This window comes from Bombus terrestris, chromosome 12 (genome assembly GCF_910591885.1).
Source record: "Bombus terrestris chromosome 12, iyBomTerr1.2, whole genome shotgun sequence".
Taxonomy (NCBI): Eukaryota; Metazoa; Arthropoda; class Insecta; order Hymenoptera; family Apidae; genus Bombus; species Bombus terrestris.
The window spans coordinates 11,430,210-11,454,900 of NC_063280.1; the positions used below are offsets into that span (position 1 = coordinate 11,430,210).

The 24,691-nt window shown below is 37.9% G+C and overlaps 1 protein-coding gene across 1 annotated transcript in view; it reads left to right on the forward strand.

Annotated features, from left to right (window-relative positions):
* LOC100648335 (LIM/homeobox protein Lhx3) overlaps nt 1–24,691 on the forward strand; it is a 58,807-nt gene that overhangs the window by 6,040 nt on the left and 28,076 nt on the right. The window contains exon 2 of the mRNA XM_048410921.1: nt 9,432–9,476. Coding sequence (XP_048266878.1) covers nt 9,432–9,476 — 45 coding nt within the window. The remainder of the gene's footprint in view (nt 1–9,431; nt 9,477–24,691) is intronic.

The window sequence follows — 24,691 nt, forward strand, 5'->3', positions numbered from 1 at the left end:
GTTGGAACGTGCGATTTTACTGAATGTTGCTAATTCACGATGGAATATTATCCGTCATGTTATCGGTATGTTCTACGTGTAATCTCTAAAATTTGGACATCTAGGCAGGCCAGGGTTTACAGTTTACCGTACAGTTTGCTATGTACCTTGAGAAACATATTCTAAAGCTTTCGGTTACACGTAAAAATTTAATTTAAAATTTCAATTCAAATACTAAAACTTACTTACTTATAAGTCTCTGTATTTCGATGGAAAGCAAAGAACATTTTTCGACCAATTTTAATTATCGAAATGTAAAATGAAATAAAACGTATGTATCAAAGTAGCATAAAAATAGTTATATAAATCGGTATAATTGCCAATAACGGTCTCGCGAACCTGTAACTTTTAACTAAATTAAAATAAGTTAGGTATATGAAAAAGATGAAAAGTACTTTCTTTTTAAAGTCTGACAGTAATTTCTGACAAGTAGATTTATCTATATGTCTTAAAATTGTAAAGACGAGCAGAGACGTTAATGTTTTATGTCTCATTTGTTTTTTCATGCCTGTCTTCGGGGAAGATAAACGATCCTCTGCATTAGTGTATCGAAATGGCGGTAGCCTTTCGCGTTTAACAAATTACTCTGCGCAAAGGATTCGCGTACTTTGCCATACTCTTTTACATTTTTTCATCTTTCGTTAGAAAACTAGGAAATGCAAAATATGAAATCGTTACTAATACAATATCATATTTTCTCCCCTATAGGAATCAGGATCATTCGGTTCTCTCAAGCAACTTGGTGATTTTAATGAATTTTCGTAATGAAATCGTTTCGTTGCGCGATATCTTCGCGCGTACGATACTCCTTTTGATCTGAAGTTTTTAGTTAGCTCAGAAAAAGTTGTTCTTTAGGCTCGTAGTTATTTTTTACAGTTCCTTTCGCGCATCTTTTACACTTGTTCCGCAAAGCAAGGCATCGCGTGTATTATTTATTCGGTCGATTTCGGTGAGTGAAACAGGCCGAAAAGGTCGAAAATTGTTGAATTATGAATGCACCTGTTCAAAGATTCCTTCGTTTCATCGCTACGTTTATCAATAACAATTTTCTATTCTTAATCACGTTCAATTTGTAATTTACGTATCTAAACGTATTAAGCTGTGTAAAATCGCATCTTCGGCTATCTTCGTTCGTTCCTTTAATTTGCTTATAGGAGGCAGACTCGTTGGATTTAAAAGCAAAATATTTTTAACGCGACAGCTTTTACGAATTTCTCGGAAATAATAATTTCAACGCTCCGATAGAATCGATTTAGTTATTTCTGCAACGTACTTACAGATGATGCTTAATGACTCGTCTAACATCCTTAGATGACATTTAATCAGTCGCTTATTTTACTTTTATACGCACGTAGAGTTTAAAATTTAACACGGTGGTTATATTTGATACAATTAAGGTATTCGTAGACGAGTATCTCGCCAACCGGTTACTAGTTGAGATCTGTAATTCTAAATTCTTCGTAGGAAGTAAATTTAAATCGGAATTTACCTTCTATTAGTAAGATTAAACGTATTGGACTTAATATTGGTAGCGGTAAACCAAATTAAGATATACGTAACTTGTAGTAATATTAGAAGCTGCGAAATTCCTTCGAACGTAACGTTAGTTAGATATATCGATTTTCTCACTTTGCAAATTTTCCGACATTCCATAAAATGAAATTTACCGCTTGTATCGTGTTTTATCTCTGTTGGAATTCAAACGTCAAACATCAAACGAGTAATATAAAAAGGCGTACGAATCTAATAAAAAAATAAGTAAATTATCATTTTTCGGCAGACATTGGCCAAACAGAAGTTTGAAACGGTCGACTCGCTCAAATGCTTCTTGATAACAAAAGGTAGGTGTTGGAATAGTTGGCAGGTCCGCGTAAAGGTTTTGTTAAAAGAGCGCGGTGAGGGTGGTGGATATTTTAATAAGGTAAGTGCTGCAAGGCCGGTTGCTATGCCATTGGGGCGGTTTAATCATGTAATGTGTTCGGAGGCTCGGCCACCCCACAATCAATACGGTATTGCTTCAGCACGATAGCGAATGTGCTTAAATCTAAACCTAAATCTAAACTGAGGCCCAAACAACAGGACCTAAACTACACGCCAGTTATTCTTCTCCGCGTTATAGCCATCGATTAAACCTTTCCACCTAGCTAACCGTTCGTTTCTATATTCTTTTCCACCCGTTATACCAGTCTTACGACACCGATAAGCGTGACACCGCGAATAATTCTCTGTATCGTCGAGAATTTTTAATCACACGTTTCTATTAGATTCTTTATACGTGCAGGGAAATGAGAAAGACAGGACAATGAAAACTGTTGCGTACTTTCCATTAGTATCCAATATTTCCAATAGTATTTTCTTATTTCGCTATTTTCCCATTGAACGAGCTAAGAAGAAAATCCTTACCAGCTTGCACATAGAATTTTTTAAACCCCCTTTCTTTTTTCTAACTGAAATGAGAGCTGATATAAAAATTGGAGAATCACAGCGAGAATAAAAATTAAATATTTTTCTATGATCTAATATTTAATCCGTAATATTAACACGGTTCAGTCATTTATCACGTTTATCCCGATGTATCGAAGGAACAAACCTTGTCCATTCCTGTTGCGGAATTACAACACCTAGAAAAATCTTGAGAAAGTTGCGGAAATCGGTAATCTTCGCTATAATACTGGAAACAGGCAAACATCTCGATAATAAAACACGCGGGAGAAAACAGGCGAAACGGAGTCAAACGAAATTTTGACCAAGAAGACGAGGACAGGAGAGAGTCGCGCTTTGACAAGGAGTAGAAAGCTCCAATGAGGTTGTCAAGCATCCCTCGGGTAACTGGTAACCATAGGAAACGGTGGCTCATGGCGAATAGCAGTCGGATGGAGACGAGGGTGGAAAGAAAATGGCGGCTGGTTAGAGGGCGCGTAGTATTCACGTGCAGGGGTGGAAGAGTCGGCAGGAAAATGAGGACGAAGGTTCGTATCTTTGTTGCCGAAGGACGATGTATCGGCGGCTTTGCCGCGTTCAAAGAGAGCCCGTACCTTAAGATTCCTGTCGAGCTGACGGTCGTGTGCTCGCGTTCAGACGTCTTTTTCGTTTAGAGGTAGCCAAAGCCGATGATTGGAAGACTCGATCGTATTACGGGTATAGAGGAAGCTTTCCCGCTAAAGGGCTGCTGAATCCGCGCGCCGTTTTATGGGATTCGTGGAGGTTTTCCTTTTGCTTGGTCTCTTTTTTTTCTTCCTTGATCGTTTCATTCGGATCTTTTCATTTTTCGTTTGCCCATCGTGATAAGAGTAGTCGCGCATGAATTAACGTTCGCGGTTCCGTTGGACAAAGTATACGAATTACAGATCGGTTCTCTTATTCGCGTTTTGTTAAAGAATCTACTTCTCCGTTTCGTGAAGTTTGGAACTAACGTTCTGTGCGAAGTTCGCGATACAGTTGGCAATAAGACGCGCAGGGAATTAAAAGGAAACAAATACAGCAATTTTTTAACTGACGCGAAAATTAATAGGAGATTTCAATCCTACGACACTTACAAAACTTGTACTTTACGTTGAAATGCTATGAAGCAGCGGTACAACGTGGAAACCCAATGCTGTGTTGCATTTGGCGCAATTCCCTTCAAGTTCAAGTTAATCGGGTGTTACTTCAAACACCCATCTATGTACGACGTTGAAACAAGCCGTAATAAATATTGCAAATTCCTGGAAATACATACGCGACATCGAGTAACAAAATTATAAATCTTTCGAACGATAAAAATAACAAAATCACGAAAGCACAAAGAAATTTTACTTACGAGCAAAGAATCGGCACGTAATGACCGTACCAAGGGGAAGAAACGTTCGTGGTAGTTTCAATATCGCATCGATTAGGAGCGACGAGGCAAACAGTAAATTTTCTGACGTAATAAAAAGTTGGTCGGTCCTTTTTCTTTTCGTATAAAAGGAAGAGGAACGTTTTCCCACCTACATTTCTCTGCCAACGAAATGCTCGCGGGCCGGCGAGAAGGGAATTGCTTTCCAAGTCGAAAGTTTTCTGCGGTGGCGGTGGTTTTTCCTATTTTTTTATGGTATCGCCGCATCTCCTCTACCCAGCCACGGCCAGAAGCCCGTGGAAAACGAACCTCCGACGACGGCTGCTCCGGCACGGCGTTTCCTTCCTTCTATTCGTTTTCTCGCCACGAGCTCGCCCCCCGAGTGACCACTCCATGTGATACATTGGCGTGGTAACGTCGTTAAAACAGCGGTTATCGACTCGCTATAGCTAGTTTCTGTCTTTATGAAGAAAAATTATTGGCTACTGCACAGCCGCTTATCGATGGCCGATCCAATGTGTCATTCTTACGAGCCTCGTTTCATCGTTTTAGCATTACGTTTCGAGAATTACGATTTTCCACTTTTTGGAAATAACGATTAGATAAAACAGCTAACGTATATGGAATTAAACAATCAGACAACGTCGGATAGAACATTTGTTTGTCGCATCGTATTTGATGCGAGTTGAACCACTCTTTTAAACTCCGCTTGGAAAATGTTGTTTTCAGGTAAATTTGATTTTTTTTTTTTTTTTTTTTTTTGACAACGTTAACCCACCAAGGGCCAAACGACAATCTGCTTTAATATTACAAACATCTATTTCGATTCTTCTTTTAATTTCATCAAAAAACGAAATTTGATAACGCGTATCGATGAATAAAATATCGCAAATGGAATGTTGCGTCGATCCTTAACAGTTTAACGATTTAAGAAAATTTCTATTTCTACCGGAGAGTTATGTATTTAATTATTAATTTATTTTGTTGCTAATTTTATTATTAACTTTCGCTCGTAATGAATTCCATAAATGAACATTATAAAGGTAGATACTAATTTTCAACTATACGTATCTTCGTTAATATATATCCAGTTACATATTCAGTAAACGATGAATCAGTTGATTCATATAGAAACCTCAATACGTATTAGGTATGTATTAAAAAATTATTTTGTGATATTGTTATTAACTGAACTCTAAAATCGAAGGGAATATTTTTCCTATTTTTATATTTCTAAGTTTCTATTGATCGTTTGAAGAACTTCTATCGTTCCAAATATTACATAAATTCGTTAAATATTTGTTCAATCGATTTGATAAAGGTCTTACATATCGTCCGCAGATTTAAGATAAGTCTAAAAGCAAAAATGTAATAGATTATCTATTTTAGAATTTTTCTATCGCGAAATTCACTATTATTCGGACGTAGGTATGCTCGGCAATAAGCATGGCGTATTATCGTACTTTTCTACTACATTTCAAAATGTGTAATTAATCTATAACCGCAACGAGATCACATATATCTTATATCTTATAGAACCTATAAGATACAAGCGCACATGGATCTGTGTGCATTCGTAAGATCGTGATAAGTACTAGACGAATAATAAATTTTAAAATTCACGAAATTTCAATCTATAAATCGAAATGAATATCTGTAGATTTTAACGGAATTAAAAGTAAAAATAACGCAATAGGAAAGTTAACGCAACGTTGATTTATAGATTTGTAATAATAAGACACGTGACTCGTAGACACAACTTGGAAAATATCGTAGATCCGCAAAGTCTAGATCTGTTTGTCTGGATCTGTTTGTCTGGATCTAATTGCCGATTCAGCGTATAAATTGCAAAGGTTCGCGCGGATCGCGAATAAAACTGGATGCCGGTGTTACGGCCTCGTAACTCGCTGGCGAATAGGAGGGCAGCGTAAAAAGTTGGTAAAGTCGAGAGGCGGCTGACTTTCCACCGCCAGCGATCCTGTCGCGAAAATTAATGCGACGATAAAACACTGCGAGGACACGGAGAAAGGCAAATGGCGTGTAAAGTAGCGTCTGGGAAAGGATCCGCTCCTATGTCCTTCAGGCACGCGTCAAACGCCCAGGCATCGAGTTACCGCGTCTCACCCTGTAGCTATTACGTCGCTGGTAACTTTTTTCCTTTTGTGACCGATCGAAGTCCACCCATTTTCAGTTTGACGTTTCAAATTCAAGGTTTGATCGATAGTTCTTTTTTTTCCTCCCTTGAATCGCTTTTTCCCCGTTCTTCTTGTTTTAGTTTTGGTTTTCCATTCTTTTTTTCTTCTTCTTTTTTTTCATTCTTGGAGATACTCGTGGGATCGCGACTGAAAATCTGCTCGACCAGATGATGCTATTTAGTAATACGTGAACGAATGTTAAATGTCAAGACTGTTGTTATTATGATAGACTTTAAAACACCAGCTCGATCTTTGATGATTTGTGTAAACAAGTTTGCTCGATCTAGGTACGCAAAAATCATAGTAGACACATGCATGTTCTAACTTATAAAACTTGTTTAACTGATAACGCTCCGCGACGAGAGCCGACCTCCTTTTCAGAGGCAGACATCCACGCGAGTTGGCACATTTACTAACATCGAGATAACGCTGTTATACTATAGTCTATAGTAAGTATACACATGTCATTGATTCGGCCGACTGACTGAAGAGTAGGTACTCCTGTGCGATAAGATTAAGAAACGTCTCCGTCGTTTGCTATAAATGCCGAACTTTGGCGAATTTATGTTGATGAAAAATGTTGTTACGTTACCGTTAACTATAAGCCGATATAAGCGAACGTTGACAGGAATTTGCTATCGTACGGAATTAAATCGATAGAGATGTTTGCACGCTTCGCTATACGTTTTCCAACTACGAACTAACTATACCGAATGCTTCTATATACATAGGTATTTCGTTATATAATAAAGGCGTCGTCGAATTAACCGATCTACCATTATAAAATTATTCGATAAAACGGACGTGTACAAAAAAATATGAATGCGTGAATCGTTAACATCAGGATTTTATTTATCGTGGTGATACGAGCCATTATACATCTAGATAAAATTAAGATATAGATAATGAGGATAGATTTAAAACAATCTAAATGGATTAAAATTACCATTAGGTCGATAACATTTTTGCAATTATATAATAATATACCTCGGCATTGATTTTCTAGCTATTTCATTTACAAATAGAAAATAAAACGTTATTAATTACGCAAGCATACATAGAAAATACGTTTAGGCTGTTAAATATACAAATACATATTTATTATTATTATTATCGTTGTTGTTGTTATTATTGTATTTTAATAGCCTTTAATATTCAGTGGAACTGTCTTCCACGTTTATCGTTGTCTAGCACGACCATTCGGGCTGCATATTAATCTTTTATTAACGTCTATTTACAGTAAATATCTCGTAACTTCTATGTACACTTTCCTATCAGTTTCTTTAGCTAATATAGCCGCGATATTAGCTACACCGTTAATGAAATTTCAAAATTTCAGAATTTCAGTACACGGTCCCACTTTTGTACAATGTATTTATAACAGTATCCTATGATAAGAGTATTTAAACAGTACGAACGTTTGTTTTCAAACTCGTATGTCAATTTATAGAAATCGGCCCAATTTTCCTCCACCTGAAAGCACCTTAACTTGCTTATAAATAATCAGAGCAGAATATTCGCTTTCTATCATTCGCAAAGTCAAATGATACCACGGTATACGGTATACACGAGGAGAAACACCTTCTCATCGAACCAGCAACTAACCAGTTGAGCAAACTGCGGAAATTTTCACTCAGAAGAGCATCAGTATGGCGAACAAAGCTTTCGAAGGGATTCGATCACGAGTCCGAGCAAACATCAAGCCGCAAGAGCAATAGGCAACGGCAAAATACCGTGTAATCCGAAACGTTACGCCGAAAACTCGAGGGCTCGAGGGGGTTGGTGTTTCGTGTGGTTCGCGTTTCGTTATACGTGGGAACGCACGACTCGGGGTTATTTTTCTCGTAGGCAGTGCTCGTGGCTCCTTTCGGGCTTTGCGGTTCGGTTTTTCGACGGCGAACGCCGAGCCCGTTTTTCCGGCGCCACGTGACTCCACGATGAAGTTTCGGCCAGCGTAATCACGTGCGCCCCTTCTCTGCCACGCGTTTCCCCATTGTTACGCGAGTTTACGCGATCGCAGATTAAGTAGCTCTTGATGGGAACTAAACACCGTTTAAACCGCGCACCTCCGGTACTTGGGTCTGCTTTGGGCTGCGTAAATTTGTTAATGGCGTAGCGATTAAAAAATGTGGGTTAAAAAATAATTGAACAGACAGGGATACGACGTAAGAGTATGGAATACTGACGGTGCTTCGAGATTAGAAATTTGATCGAGTTTTTAGTCGATTTTTTACGATAACGTGATACACGAGTATTCGTCTGGCGCTGGCAATTCGACGAAAGATGGAAGAAGATTGAAAACCTCCAAATTTTATACGATCTTGTATAAACAATAGCTACGTAACAAAGATACTTCATCCCTGAGTTTGACGATCTGATTTTCTAATTTAATGTAGTGTAACCATAGCTAACTATTAAAATCTACAGACATTTCTAGTGTAAAATTCAATTATTTATATCTTGAAAGATAAACTACAATGAATATTTTTACACGATGTATTTACATTGGATTTACAGCCCTAACGTTTTAACAAATACCAGGTACAATCTGTAATCGTTATCGTAATTTAGGTTTCGACTTTTAAATCTCCTCTTTTTTTTTAAATAATAGTTAGGTATATTTATTATAGCGTAGCATTATGTTAGCGTAAGAAAAAAGAATTTTGCATACTTTCTTTCTAAATTCTATGACGATTCTAATTTGCGATACGTGGCAAAGTCAACGATTGCGATTAAAAGGAAAAGGACGCGGATTAAGCTTCATATCTCACGTGTCTGCGTATATACGCGAGTAAACGAGGATAAAAAAGGTCAAACATCGATCGTTTTTTTTTATTTATTTATATTAAACATACACGAAAATCACATAGCAGCGTCGCTTATAAATAATTTTACTGTAAATCCACAAACAATCGAATGAAAGGTGGATGATAAATCAGAATATTGCACAGGTAAGTCCGAGCTGAACGAACGTAGTACTTGTTTGCAGGTAAATTATTTATGATCGTACAGCGAGAAAAATGTTGTCGAGTTGAAACACGCCTGACACAATGTCCCATAAAAACGTTATGGTGCTTGCCAGGCGAGCATTATCTCAACGTTTTTACGAAATTTTACAATAAAACCACGAACGAGACTATAAAGAAAATGTGTTCGTCAGATTGTCAACTGTTGACAATCTAGAAGAAATACTTTAACAGACCTTTTTATTCGTTTTCCAACTTACATGATTTTTTTTTCAACGTCGAATAAATCTTTTCTTTCTTATTATTTTATTCCTTTCTGTACGTTTTATTTTATAAAGAGTACGTTATTTCTAAGTTTGGTCTATGATTTTCTTTAATAAACTTAATTAGTTTATTTTTCTCCTTTTGTTTTAGAACGGAAGATCAAAACACCAAGCTGTTTTCCGATCAAGGAAGAACGTGAGTCTTTTTTAATTTGATATTTCTTTTCACTTCTGTTTATTTCTGCCCTCCCCCCTCCCCCATCTTTTACGTTTCTTTGGTTTTTTATTACGTATTGTTTTTCTTCTTCGTTTATATATAATTTTGTACGTTATTACGCGTTATATAGGTGACGTAGTTTACAAGAACGATTTAATAATCAGCAATTTGTATTCCAAGCTATACAGGTTGTCTTTTATGTAATATATATCGTAAATTAAAATATGAGAAAAAGACAGAATATTACATACATACATCTTATAGTCTACACACTTATTTTTCAGGAAACATTAGCACCGTGTACCTAGATATTCGCATACAAATTCTTCATTTTCTAACGAGTTTCAATAAGGAACGAAAGAAAATAGATTTATTTTAGATAAGAAAAGAAATTCTTTTTACCCGCATATATAAACCATGTCTGAAGCTGGTACTAATTTCAAATATCCTAGGGACAGTAAAACGTTATAATAATTTTATCTTTGAAACTAATCTATTTTAATATATTTCTTACTAATGCGATATATGACGAAAGATAGGAGTAGTAAAGTCCCTAATATTCAAAATGATTCTAAAATATACAGCTACAAGGCAACCCAAGACAGATTAAACGTAACTAAAACATACTGTTCAACGATTCGCTGAAATCCGAATTTTTCATACAAATAATCTCGTTCTTCGTTTTAAATTACGCGGACATTTTCAGCACACGTTCTATCACGACTACCCACTCCGTGACAACCTAATTTCAAACGCTCGATGATTCGATTTCACGTATCTCCGACACTTGGAACTTCGCCACTCGCCGTAAATAATAATCGTACTAAATTCCAATTTCCACGTCATCTACGAACAATTTCGACTAAAGTTTGACAAAATGCAAAATCGTTTGGCATCGATATCGAAAGCAGAAGAAGATCCCTCTCAAGCCTCGACCCTTACCTTTTTCAAGTGGCTATCAAAGTTCGTTCGTACAGAGGGGTACAAGGTACAAGCACGAAACATTAAGTACTAGAAGGCCATCGACTCTACCCCATATGTCGTCAAAGATATAGTGTTAAGCACGGCAGTTGGTCGCACTCGTTGGTACAATGGAATTGTTACGTGCGATTAGGAGTTACATTTCGAGTTGTTTATCATCGAACCGGGGCCATCGTGCCAAATTTCAAAGTCGAGTGACATAGTTCTCGTGGAAAATGCGGGTGCCTCTGGTACAACGTCTACTTACAACCCTTCGTATATCTTCAGGATCATCAATGACCATTTATTCGACGTTTTCGAGCATTATGACGGTGAATTTTTCAAAGTAAGATCTTTATCTGCGAGCTTAACCGATGCAGGAAATAAATACGTATTCTATTCTCACGTGTTTTCTATTCAGTTCGGTTTATCAATCGCTCGGAATTGAAATTTACGTTTCCATTAAACCATGTGCGTTTACTCGCGTTCCATTAGTCGAACGTCAAGTCGAACGAACGTCATTTTTATGCGTATAGAATAGGACAACGAAGTCGCGGAATAAAAAGGCGTAAGTCGTAACAACGAGGAAAAGGGTAACACGTACGAGAGAGGAGGTGATCTTACGTCGCGGAAAGAAAACGCGTGTTACACAAGCGTGCACAGTGCACGTTCATTGACGCACATGGTGGCAGAAACGACAGGGCACCAGTTGTTCCGGCACGCTCCTGGCACGTGCAGCTCACGTGGCGGTTCGGATGAGTGGATTGTTCATTCCAACGTTTTGTAAGCCACTTTTGTACCAACCCGAAAGAACATCGGTCTCGTTGCCAATACGCTTACCAACACGATAATAGAAAATAATTAATAAAACAAGCAACGCACTCTGCTCACCTGCAGATATGGAATTTAGCGATTCACGAGGAATTATACTTGCGTTATATATCTGCACCTACGCGTTTCACATTGGTACGAATTTGGTGAATAGAATCTTTGGATCCAATTTATCGTTATATATCTGATTATTTATTGTCTAACTCCTGGAAAGAAGAAACTACGAGACAGAAACTTTACGCGCAACGAAACTTCGACGAACGACGGTCTACAAAATTTACGATCTACGAATTAGATGGCTAGCTCGTATTTTACCGCCATTCGTACGAGATATAGAGCGGTTAACTCTCGACTGGCATTGACAGTTAGTGGGTGAACAGGAAAAGTTTTTAATACGATATTTTTTTCACTTCTTCGTTGTGTAAGGATTACGGCGCAGGCAATGTGGCGTGGCGACGTTTACGCATCGAATCGATAATGCTCAGCAGTGTCCACAACTCCATTAAGATAATTGTGCCGCCGCTTTATTTCTCCTTCCATTTGTTCATCTATTCGTCCGACTATCTGTCCCGTGTGCACGAAGAGACGAGAACCACGAAATAGAAAGAAGGCGAACCAACAAGCCAGTCTTACGAGAGCGAGTTCGCGGACTTGAAACTTGGAGAACCGAAAGGCTAGTTTGTATTACGCTACCGTCTGACCAGAATGGTTTCATTATACCGTCCCGACAATACGAGAATCTACAACCTGGGTTTGCTTTTTGTTTTCTCAGACGTCCCCTTGATGTTCGAGTATCGTCTAGAAATAATTTGAAAGCAGAGTTTTTTATACGGTTTCGTAATTCATAGCTCGTTTCAAGTTTGAGGAAGGAATGCCCGTTTAATTTAGTTCTTGCTTGCTTTTCGCAATCGTGCAATCTCAAAGAAATATGCAGCTGGAACGCTTTTATAAGTTTTCAACGATCAAACATTTTTCAATTAATAAATACACTTCTTTACCGAGATAACGAACAAATCTAATGAAATTGAAATTATTATTTTACTACGAAATGATTACAAATAAACGGCGTAACGCCAATTTTAATATCTATCTTCGCTCCTTGCAATAAGAATTCGTTGCGAAGAATACGTAACTCTGTATTAGGTCGAGTAATAAAAAAGTTATTACGATAAATAGTATCTCTTCGAACGTTTACAAGATAAAACGAAGAAAGAAGACGACAGAAAGAATATAACGGTCGAGTGTTTCTGTTACGACATAATCTCGCGAGAAAGCTTTAAAAGGAACCATTGAATATCTTGTATTTTACACAGGATTGAAATAACTATTTTTAATAAAAGCCAAGAGGAAGAGAATCACATCGTGGCGAACGATTACAGCGCGAACAAAGAGCCTTTTCGATTCCATCAAAAAGTCAGTTTGAAAACACAGTGGAAATGGCTGGCAATGGATGGTTAACAATTGCAGTTGTCAAACATAGAAATTAAAGAGCATTGTAGCAGAAGCAACGTAAAAACTTGCGCACAAAGCGCCTTAGCTGCTAAACAACGTTTCGAACAAACGTCCTGGCTGTCTTCATGGAGTGGTCGGCTTAAGAGCATTGAACGGGTCACGTGTCGACCCGTGTCCACCGGATGTCATGGTTTTGTTGCATTTAACGCCTCTTCTGCGGACCATTCACTCCGTGGTAAAGCCATGGGCGTTTCCTTTTTCCGCCCAAATGATCGACTGACTGGTTCAAGCCTGTACCATATGAAACGATTGTGCTTGTCTCGGCTAAGACGACAACCGAATTCTCACACAAATTAGGATTTCCAAAGTTATCGAGCGAAACAACTTTTCACCAAAGATGTACGACGGTCGCGATGAATGGGAAATGGAAATATTAAAAGGAAATTTTACTTTGATGAAGTCGATCGTAATCAGGCAAACCAATCGGTTTAGACAAGGATATTGTTAGCGAAATTTTACGACTAACGAATCATAAATTACTAGCAACGATAGGTACTTTTATAGGATTGGAATTAGTTCGATAATAAAATAAATAAAATTGTACAAGATAAAAATCTCTGGATTATTCTATTCGACGTGAAATCTTAGGGTTATAAAAGAAAAATCAATCTGCGATCTACATCTTGTCGCTCGTTGTTCTCTACAATGATGGATCGTTTACATTCGCAAAATATCAAAAACCATAAAGCAAAATCCATAAAGCGAAAGCGTATTATAAAAGCATGCGACCAGTATCGGTTTCAATCCGATTATCGAATCTATATCTCTATCATATAATCCAATGAATTTAAATGCACGTCTTTATATCTTTGGAAAATTTTATCAAAGAGAAATAACAAATCGATATATGTACTTCAAGACAAAAGATAAATAATCTTTAACGAACACTTTCGCGTCATTCATAAATATATTAAGCCAATTTGCCAAATATTAGCACACGATCTTGTCCATACAAAATCGGCCATACCTGTGTAAATTATTTCAAGTGTCTTCGATATTTCCAATATGGATATCAATAAAACGACGCATTATCGAATAAGATTTATCGTCACTTTTTCGTGAATTTCAAAAGAAAATGAAATTTTAAACGTAATGTAAAGGAAGGAACGAAAGACGGTAAGAATGTGAAAAAAAATAAAAAAAAAAGAGCGAATGACGTTACCAGAGGGACTATTTACGGAAAAACAGATCTTCACGGACGATTACGCGGTGGAAGCATGGGAACTGGGCTACGGGACGTCCCGATTCGCCCATAAATCTACCTGCAATTTGCAATGCATGCCATGGACACCCGTGAGGCATTCCTCTGGAAACGCCACGCCGGCATTCGTTGTCGCTCGTATTCGTCGTGTACGTAGGTGTGGCAGGGCGAGTATTGTCGCGCAAAACTGTTTCTGTCCACAATAGTCAGTGACAAAACCGCGAATCGGTGACCGTGATGAATCGCCGCTCTTCTATTATATGTTCGCAATAGCGCGTTCTGCGACTGGATAAAGCCGCCCAAGTTACTGCTGTTTATTTTGATGAATTATTCCAATCCTTAGACCACAGTCTAATTTATCGATTGTCGAGAGTTTTTGCAATGCCCTAACTCGTGTTCTGTTCTCTTTTTGTACAATAGCGGTATTTTTCAGGAGGAAAGTACTCTTATTTCCTCCTTTTTCTGTTTTCCTATCTTTCAATCTCCCATGCTGCTATTCCTTTTTCCCTCCTCTTCTTTTGATCGATGAAATGTTCGAGATTTTTGACTACATAGGTATTTATGTACCCACCGTACGTCAAAATTAAAATCTTCGCCTTGAAAATTTGATTGTAGCAGAATGACGATTTAAAAGACTATTGTAAAGGTTTCAGGCTTTAACAAAGGAACCGAGGAAATAAAAATTCGATCGATGTAATATCGTAATCGCGCGTTCTTAGCTTTTACTTAATCACTTCTATATCATAATTAGACGTAGGCTCTCCACTGGCAACAGGGGGGAAATAGTAGCTATGTAAGCATACTTTTGGATTCTATTCATGCACGCACGAAGCCCCGTAAGCTTTTCATTTCTTTTTTTCTCGAATAGAATTTCTCGAGCTTCCAGTCATTGTTGCGTTAATAATAATCCGAAGCGGATTACTCGACCACCCGTCGAACGATGCCACTGTCGATTGATACGCCGGACGCGACGTTATAAAGACAATTAATCGAACGAACGTTAATAACGTTACGAGATGAGAATGAAAGAAACGTGCTCGTTTTTTGCTTTCTAAAAAACAGATGAATCTATCGTTCAATTCTTCTGGAATAACGACAATTTGTAATGCAATGTCGGTAATTGACACGGATATCAATTTCTTTCTCTGTCAACCCTTTTCCACAATTTTAAATCTAAGCAGGTAGAAACCTGTAGGCGACCGCCGAGTCCAGACGAATTCACGATGCATCGATACAAAAGACAAGTACCTACTTACGTATATCGTATATCCTGCTGACAAGTCGAAAGTCAACGCATCGAGTAGAAATCTGTGAAAGAAGAAAAACATATCGTCCCCTAATAGCCCTCATTGACGAGAGCACAGGAGACAAAACCGGGGGTGGACTCTCCTGTTTTCATTTCAATTTCTACCCCTTGACGGCGGGGCCCTTGCTCGACGCCAGATGGCGAACGCTCCCGTTCTCTTCTCTCTTCCACCTCTGTCGTTTTCTTTCTCTTTCCTGTTGGTCTTTGAGCGCGTGTGGCGCACGGGGCTCGTGGGCTCGTCAAGCGATGGTAGGTGGAGAGATCGAAATGATTGAACATGTCAATGTTTGGCTTGGCTTACACCGGCGTGACTATAGCGTGGTTAACGAATCGGTTTACTTTCCTGCGGCTTAGCTCGCTTTTCCTCGCTCGATTCGTCTGAGAACACGCTTAGGATGCTCTTGCGGATTTTCCTGATTACCCGTAAATGTCATTCAGCTTTTAGCTTTAAGCTAGGGGTTAACGAAAATTAGCGAAAATTTGATTTCGATATAAAAATTTAACGAAAATTAAATACGTAAACTTAAACTTACCGAACTATAGGATCGCATTACTTACTTGCGTCTCAGACGAAAATACATCGAAGAAAAAGTCGTACGATTCTCGTTGTTCGATGAGTTATCTCGTATATACGTGAAATACGTAATGTACACGTTATCGAGCGTATGACAATAGCAAACACAACAATATCGGCAGTGTCGTCCGAGGAACTGGTCAAATAGAAAACAGCTGAGAAAAAACGAGGGAGATATTGGGATCTAAGAGGAAACTCGCCAAGCGGAATCGAACGTTCCTCGGAGCTTCTCCAATTCAATTATCAGGCTTGTGGCCACAGGGGCGTCGATAGGGTACGGGCACGTTCAAGTGTTTAAATTTAGACGAATGAAATAATAAGATCAAACGGTAAATATCCCCGATGAAAGGCAGCGCATGCAAACAAAACTTTTCAGACGAGGGTGTGCTTCTGAAAATACACATCGCGATTCTCCCGGGGCTCCCCTGGTGCTTCATATCGATTGTCGACTCCGCGTACCAGCGCTATTGGTAAACAAAATTACGCAACATGCAAATTAATATCTGCCTGATTAATTGAAACAAATAATCGACAATTTTTCGCGGTCAACAATTTTTTCCGCCGGTTAATCGGTATAAATCTCGTTCAGACGCGAGAAACGTACTGTACAAGGATAAGGTAAATTTATTTTTGATTTTTTAATCACCTATCTGCCTGATAAAATCGCATCCTGTCGAAAATAAGGAAACGTTCGGATATTTCTGAGTGGTAATGGACGTGGAACGCAATATTTGCACGATATTCCCATTTTACATAAAATACGAGAACGAACGAACGAGTGTGTAGAGGTATTTGAAGTTATACATACGTGATATCAACTATTCCGCTGTGTTGATAGTGACATATTTCACATACGTGTTGCATAATTTTAAGAGATGCGGCATATGAGCATAACGTGTCCTTTTGTTTCGCCATTTTTTGGGAATATCAAATACGTCGCGGATGTTCTTGTTTTCCATTTGCTTTTTAATAAAAAGTGATATTTTAGCGGAGACGAAATAACGTATCACTGGAAGGATGGAATATATCGTAAATGAACATTTTTATGTATCATATCGTTATAAATATTAGATATTATTTTGTTATTTTCAATATTATTATTAGATGCTGCTCAGACTTATCGTTAAAATTGCTTGGATCTAAATTGGCGTACGTTACACCGGCAAATCGGAATTCTAAAAATATTTCAACAATTAAGGAAAAATACTTTTGTTTGTTCTACACATGTGTAGATATTATAGCTGTTAAATGTTTTTAGATCTTTAACTTTTTATATTTTCCTTGGAAGCGATATAAACGAAGTAAGGAGAAAAAGGAAAACTTGAAGAGGAAAGCGAAACAGGTGAATCCGATACGATGGAAGAAGTAAGAATCGAAGGAATTTAGAAAACTAGAGCTCGGAAGATACATCCAACGTCTACCATATCTTGACATCGATAATTTTTCTACAGATAATCTTGTATCAGTAATTTTATCAACTTCTTTCCTGGTACAAACGTTTTATTCCTCAGCATACATTTTCTAAGTCCGATAAACTCGAAAAAATAGCTTCTAAAATAAATAAAACTCTATCTTTATAACATAGGTATTTATTTCTTATTTTATCACATACAACGTCTCTATGCTCTAAGAATTTTCTGATATCATTGATCCATTGTATTCCTTTACAACAAAGTATTTTAAAACAGAAAACGATGTTTCGAACAGATAAAGATGATAGATCGACTTATACTTTTCCATTTTTTTTTTTTTTTTTTTTTTTTTTACAATTAGAAAGGAAGCCAAATAAACGTTCTTGCATTATCAAAGCCGTTACAGCGATGTTAGCGGAGGACAAGGTTTAGAACTACGTAACTCGATAACTCGTTCTAGAAAGAAATCAAGGAACGAAAGATCGCCTCGTTAAAATAAACGAAGGCAGCCGTGGAGAGAAAATCACGCGAGAAGATTTCGGCCGTGCAGAAGCCGAGACGGAGTTGAAAGTCATCCCGTTAATTACAGGGATCGTCCTAACAAATCATCACGGGGCAACCGCAAACCCCATAATTGCAGGCCTTATGGTTTCACCCGTGGCACGAGCGCTTCCGCAGCTGACCATCGTGTACTACGAAGTCTATAACGGGAACGCAATATCCCGGAACACCCGTGGACTGTAGAAGCCATAATGTAGAGCAGCGCCCACCGTCCATGAACGGAGTGATTCACCGAAATACGCGACAGATGCACGATCTGGAAGATAGTGGATATAACATTTAACGTTCGGAAGTAGCCCGATAACTTCTGGAAGCCCGCACAGGGGTTGCGCTCGTTTTTATGTTAGGCTCTTGGTCTGCTTCTTCTTCTTCTTCTACTTCTTCCTTCGACGAGGTTCCAAGATGAATAAATCGTTAGTCCAGGGGATTCTCTGCTTGTTTTCCGGACGTTCGTAAGTATCGGCACGCTTATGAGAACTCAAGTAATTCTGAGAAATTATTACAAAATCATAATGAAGAATTATTATCTCGTTCGAAGCATTAAACTGTAAACGGTCCGTATATTCGACACCAGGCGTAACATCGATCCGATCGATCTGATATAACGAAACGAGTTCAGCGAAAGATTTCACGATCTGTGCGATTTTAACTCGATCGTTCGTTTCTATCGAAGCAAAGCTTCTCTTGATCAACGACTGCGTTTCTCGGCATTATTCGCATGGGTTCTCGGCGCGAACAATGAGAGCCACCCCTCAAAAGGGCAATTACAGAAACAGAGAAGAATAGCGGCGCAGACGCGGAACAGGCGAGCGCGTTTAGATAGTCGCAGCTACGTCGATGCTAGAAAATCGGAGCAAAGAGGGTGTCTGGCGTACTTTGCACAAAACACGCTGCTACGCGCGGTGGATCGCGGTATCTGCAACCTGGAAATAAGGGAATCACACATAATCGGACGTGACAAGTGACGTTCTCGCCGGGTAGTAAGTCATCCCCTATGCTTTTCGTCGGAGCGTTACGACGCCAAGGGGAGGAGGCACGCTCTTTCTCTCTCCCCTGTTGCTCGTATTCACGGTACACCCACGCACAATGACTGTCCCTAATAGGTACACGCAGCCCTTGATTAGAATCTAGGAGACGAGAGATGCCAGTGACTTTTGTACCTACCAGCCTACAAATGTGTGTTTGTTCGGTCGAGTTGACGTATCGGGCTTGGTATTTTCTGACAGAGAAATCGACGGGTTGTTTGAAGAGAAACGATACCCGTGGTAGTACGCAGAGAAGAAACCACGAATTTCTGGGAAAAGGAGGTATTCTGCTTCTTTTTACGATGATCGTATAACATTACGAATTACATAATTTACATTACATCGAACAGATAGATAGATTCACAGGAGAAACTTGAAATACACGTAATAGTACTCGATTGGTAGCATTAAGAAAGAATCGTGAGTTTTTAGGGAAGAGAGTTGTCGGAAAATCTCTTCACTGAATCGGACAATTTTTATTTTAAACGGACGATGTACTTCCTCTAGTTGGCTACCGAACTGCTCGCTTTCCGCCAATTTATTAATTTTGTATTATCGTATTTTAGGATTCCCGATTCTCAACGATATCTTCATGCCGGTTAGTACTATAATATTCAATTTTTTTGTTACGCTCGTTTCACTGATCAATATACGATTAAAACCTGAAAACTGTATTCAAATTCAATTGATAATTAGCGTTACGATCTGTCGCAAGCATTCACGATTTTCATTAGAGAAAGAAATATAGCGGTCTTGCGTGATTCAATTTACGTAGAACGTACAAGATAAGAGGAAAACCTAAAAATTTCAACCTTCGTACTGGATACATACGTATTTCACTTTCCTGTGCAAATTACGCAGCACGTGCGAAATACGTATTCTTGCACGTAGAAACTCGTATAGTAGAAGCTCGTGTAGAAAAAAAGTCACGCGATATTCGCGCGTCGCTGTTTATTTATAAAATGCGCTAAAGAGTCGCGTTACACGTAGATCGACCATCGGTTGTCCGATAAGAGCATATACGCGTGCCACTCACGTGTAATTATAGTAATGAATCGTAATTCATGATTTATAGCGCATTTTTTAATAGCAACTATAGCGACGTATATCACGCATCATGTGCTTATGGAAATTTACGTACGGTAGAGCTTTATTAGAGAGATGACCTAAATGTAGCCTGTACGTGTATACAGGGTGGTTGGTAACTGGTGGTACAAGCGGAAAGGGGGTGATTCTACGCGAAAAAAGAAGTCGAAAATATAGAATAACAATTTTTCGTTTGAGGCTTTGTTCTCGAGAAAATCGACTTTGAATTTTCGCTCGGTACGCGTGCATTTTGTCACGTCTCGTTATAACGGATCTCACTGTACATCGTTGTCTCGACGGATATTATCGGGGTTTAAGTTTATTTTTGCCGTACCGAAAAATTAGGAATACATAATGAAATAATATGAAGTAATCATAAAGTTTATTATTACAAAAATTGCTGAAAATGTTGCCCATTCTGCCGAACACATACTTCTGCTCTTCTAATTAAGTTTCTGTGAACACTTTTTAACGTATTCGATTGTTTTAAAGTATGAAAGGCTACAACAATCTTTTCTTTCAATTTTGTTTTTTTCAAAGTCGATTTTCTCGAAAACAAAGCCTCAAACGAATAATTTTTATTCTATATTTTCGACTTCTTTTTTCGCGTAGAATCACCCCCTTTCCGTTTGTACCACCAGTTACCAACCACCCTGTATAATGTACGTGTTTAAGTATATCTTTATATTGGAGATTTTTAAAAAATAGAAATGTTAGAACGTGAATTTATAATGGCAATGCATCGTGTTTGAGAATTGTATGAAAAACTGGACATGAGAGAGTAGGAAAAATATTGATAAATTTATCCTCCCGATTTATTTTTAATAATTACGAGTAGTTCAAACGTATAATACTATTTTATATTTTATAAATTTCATGTCGGACAATTAGTTGAAAAATTCCTTTTATTTGACAGGACTTTGTTAAAATCCCACTAGTGTCACGAACCCTAAACATTATGGGTCCATTAATAATTATACTCCACGTTTTGGTAAGTTTAACGATACTCGTCGAAGCTAAAAGGGTCTGGCATTCGCTATTTCCTTAATTATGCAGGCTTCGAAACTATTTTCGTTGAACGGTGTTACCCTTAATCTTTATGAAATTTTATGGATCAATTTTAAGGCGATAATTAACGGTAAAGATTCAACTAAAGTACGCTTACCTACCTGAATTACTTTTAATAAATCTTGAAAATTAATTATTTTCTTAAACGATATATTACCTCGTCGAATATAAACGATGCATCGCTTTTTTTTTCATAAATTTACAATTTCGGATTTTTAGTACGTTCGCAAATTCAAGGAAAAATCTTGAATATTAACATCAGAGCTACCAACTTATTGTAACACGATAAACATGCTGCACTACGCGTATATGATTCAATGAAAATAAATAGATACGCACAGCATCTTTCTTCTTGGTTTCTTTTAGTAACCTTTAGCGAAAGATTAAACGTTCGATTAAAGATATTCTTACATTGAGCGACAGAAAAAATACTTACGCTTTTGCAAAATATTGTTAAGCCTATTAATCGTTACAAGTAGGTAACAAAATAGATGTACGACTCTCTTTCGAGATATTTAGCAAAATCCTTCTAAAAATCTAAAAATATTAACTTGAATCATCTATTTATATACTATTTATATCTTTCCTGAAAGCTACGATTTATTTGCAAATAATCTGCAAAGTACGTTTATTCTATACCCTCGGGTACTAACGATACGCGCGCAAGTCCGACAAAGTAAAAAAATTCTGATACTCCTCGTAGGAAGGTATTTAAAATCGTTGCAAGAACGAAAAGAAGAAAATAACTTAACGATTGCAACGTGTGTAGCGTAGGAAAGAAAACGAAAAGTTGCGGACGCGCACGCACAGTTTGGATTATAAGCGGAGCGAGGCTCGACATTAGGTCCTCATGGGACGTTATTAGCGTTGGCTATCATGCGTGGTGCAAATAGAGCGTGCTGGAAACACGAAAGCATTACGCTTGATTACTCAACCTGCCAAGCGATGAACTAGCATAATAGGCAGGCCCGTGCAGCCACATTCAGGACGTGGTTGCGCGAATCCAAGCTTGGAAAACTAGCCGACCAGATACCCGATCGAAGAACTAAATCCTTTCTTCGTTAGTCGTGGCCTTCTTTGTTACAGCTTCCAAAACATAAACGATTAATTAAACGTAAAACTTTGTTTTTCGTTCTAACACACTGTCCGATCTACCTGAAACACTTTGCGTAGCTGAAAGAATATTATCGATCGAAATCTCACCAATGACAATTTGCCAAAATCAATTTGATAGTTCCACGAGTATAATCGATAACGATCTACCCTTGGAAAAAGCGACTATTTTCATAATCAATTTCGAATCTGTCCTGCGGCCACCGATAAGATCAAAAAATTGGCACGAGCTTCTTGATCGTGGGATTCCGTATCCCTGGGGGTTAAAGGGAATGATCTGGATTTCATCCGACTGTGGTATCCCTCGGGAAAACTTGGACGTTCCCTTAATTACTGCATTTTACCGTAGCCGGAATAATTAAGACCAACAGGGGCATCCGGCGAAACGATTATCGTCGGAAGCAGAAAAATTCTGTGATTAAAGTTTATGCATGAGACGCGAGCAAGGGTTTAATTCGATCTTGTTTTCATAGCTTTTCACTGGAACCGAGGAAAGCGAGAATGTTTGACCCTTTCTTCGTGAAACCATCGAGAATCGTAAAGAAGGTTGTTGCGGCGTAAAAAGTGGAACCCCTGGATGGTAAAATTGAAACCTACCGCGACGGAGCAATATTTCTTTGAAAATAATTTCACCGAATCTAATTTCCATGAAAGCATTAACCAATCTTACCTGATAATAATTTAAATAAAAAACCTTAGTAAACTTATGTTTAAAGATATGAATCGAAACTTTCGCGGCGAAAGAACTGGCAATTTTTACCGCAAACGTATCTATTATCTTTTCCATGAATAAACAAATATCTAAAATGGTAAAATTGAAAATTATTACAAATTTTCGAAAGCCAAATTGTTGAAAGTTGAATATTTTGTTTAGTAATGAAATTAAATGTATTCATACGGCAGGGACATTAAATATTTCTTGCTGCGTTTTCAGAAATCAACGTTTTCTGGAAAAGTGTAGAAAATTTAAAGTTAAATGACACGAATGAGAACACAACGAAAAGTTACTTACATAGAATTTAGAGCATTGTCATTTTGCAATTGCTGTACCAATTTACGATCCTCTAGATAATCTTTCAGAGCGAATTTAAATTAATTTGAAGTAAGATTACTACTTCGTTACGCTTCGAAGATTCTCGAAAATATACGCAAACATCGCGTTAAACCACAAACCGAACAATCGCTACTCTCTGCTCGGTCATTCGAAATCGCTTCATTTAGCGAAGGTTAAACGAACAATGCGAAACGATCATTCGAATCACCTGCTGTCGATCCGTGTCCGCAACCTGTTCGATAGATTTATCAAGCGTTATCGATCGAGAGACATCAATGGACACAATTATCCTGTCACGTGCCGATTCAAGTGCGTGCATCCGAGGAGAGCCAGAGGGGACTTTGGAAAAAGCTAGAGATAAAGCAGGTCCTTTGGTCCTTTGAAGGATCCGACGTTGATAAATGTCACGCACGTGACACGAGTCATACCATTCGCTCGTCACCAACCTATGGACATTTATGTATTTTTGATGGAGACTTCAACGCGTGGACCATGTTTCTTTTTCGTAAATCGGAATTTCATCATTATCCTAACAGATAGTTCGGTTCGAATTTATGAAACACGTGGCTATGAAATGATTTTTGGTAAATATTTTGCGAATCGAACAAATTCGAAGTGACAACACTTTTTGTGAACTGTCGATTCAAAATTTAGTTGAAAGTAGCGCGTGGAATTTTCTTTCTACGATTATTCTGAGGAATATCGTGTATATGTACGTGTATATATGTACTCGCATAAATCATCCGCAAAATGATCCAAGCAATTTAAAAATATCTTAATTGTACGATATTTGCAGTTTACAAATACGATTAAGGATTAAATATTACGAACAACTGTTTTCATTCGGCCAAAATTTACGGGCCAATAAAAGAAGATTTTATCAAGTTCTGTATAACTTCACGCGTGTCGCATACGTGACTTCGATTCGAATCAGTGGATAATGACGCAAACAAATCGAACAAATTGCTTCTATCCAATCATCACGAAATATATATGTGTATACGCTGGTTAAATAAAATTTGCAACGGTAATCTTCATTTCGACACATGGCTTTGAATAAAAATAACGCAAAAGTCGATCGTATTTCAGATTTTAAAATGAAATGATATACTTAATTAGCTAATTTGTATAATACTCTCGCAGCGAATAATAGCCAATATCGTATCATTTCGATCGTAACGCGATATTGAAGATAAATACGCTCGCAAGAAGCATCGGGCATACGTGTATATCGAATTGCAAATAAGTTTTATTAAACTTATCGATCACAATATAGCACGCCGTCTTATTTTCAGTTCACGTGTTTTAAACAATTGAAATTACTTTCAGAGAATTACGCGTGTACGTATATAGGATGAAAGTGCGAATAAAAGTGAAATTATAAAATAAACGCTACAGATACCTATAGATAAACGCCACTTTCCTTCGCGTTTCATATGCGTTCGGTTTAAGATTCGATCAGCAATCGACGCCCATCGATTCCCGTCGATC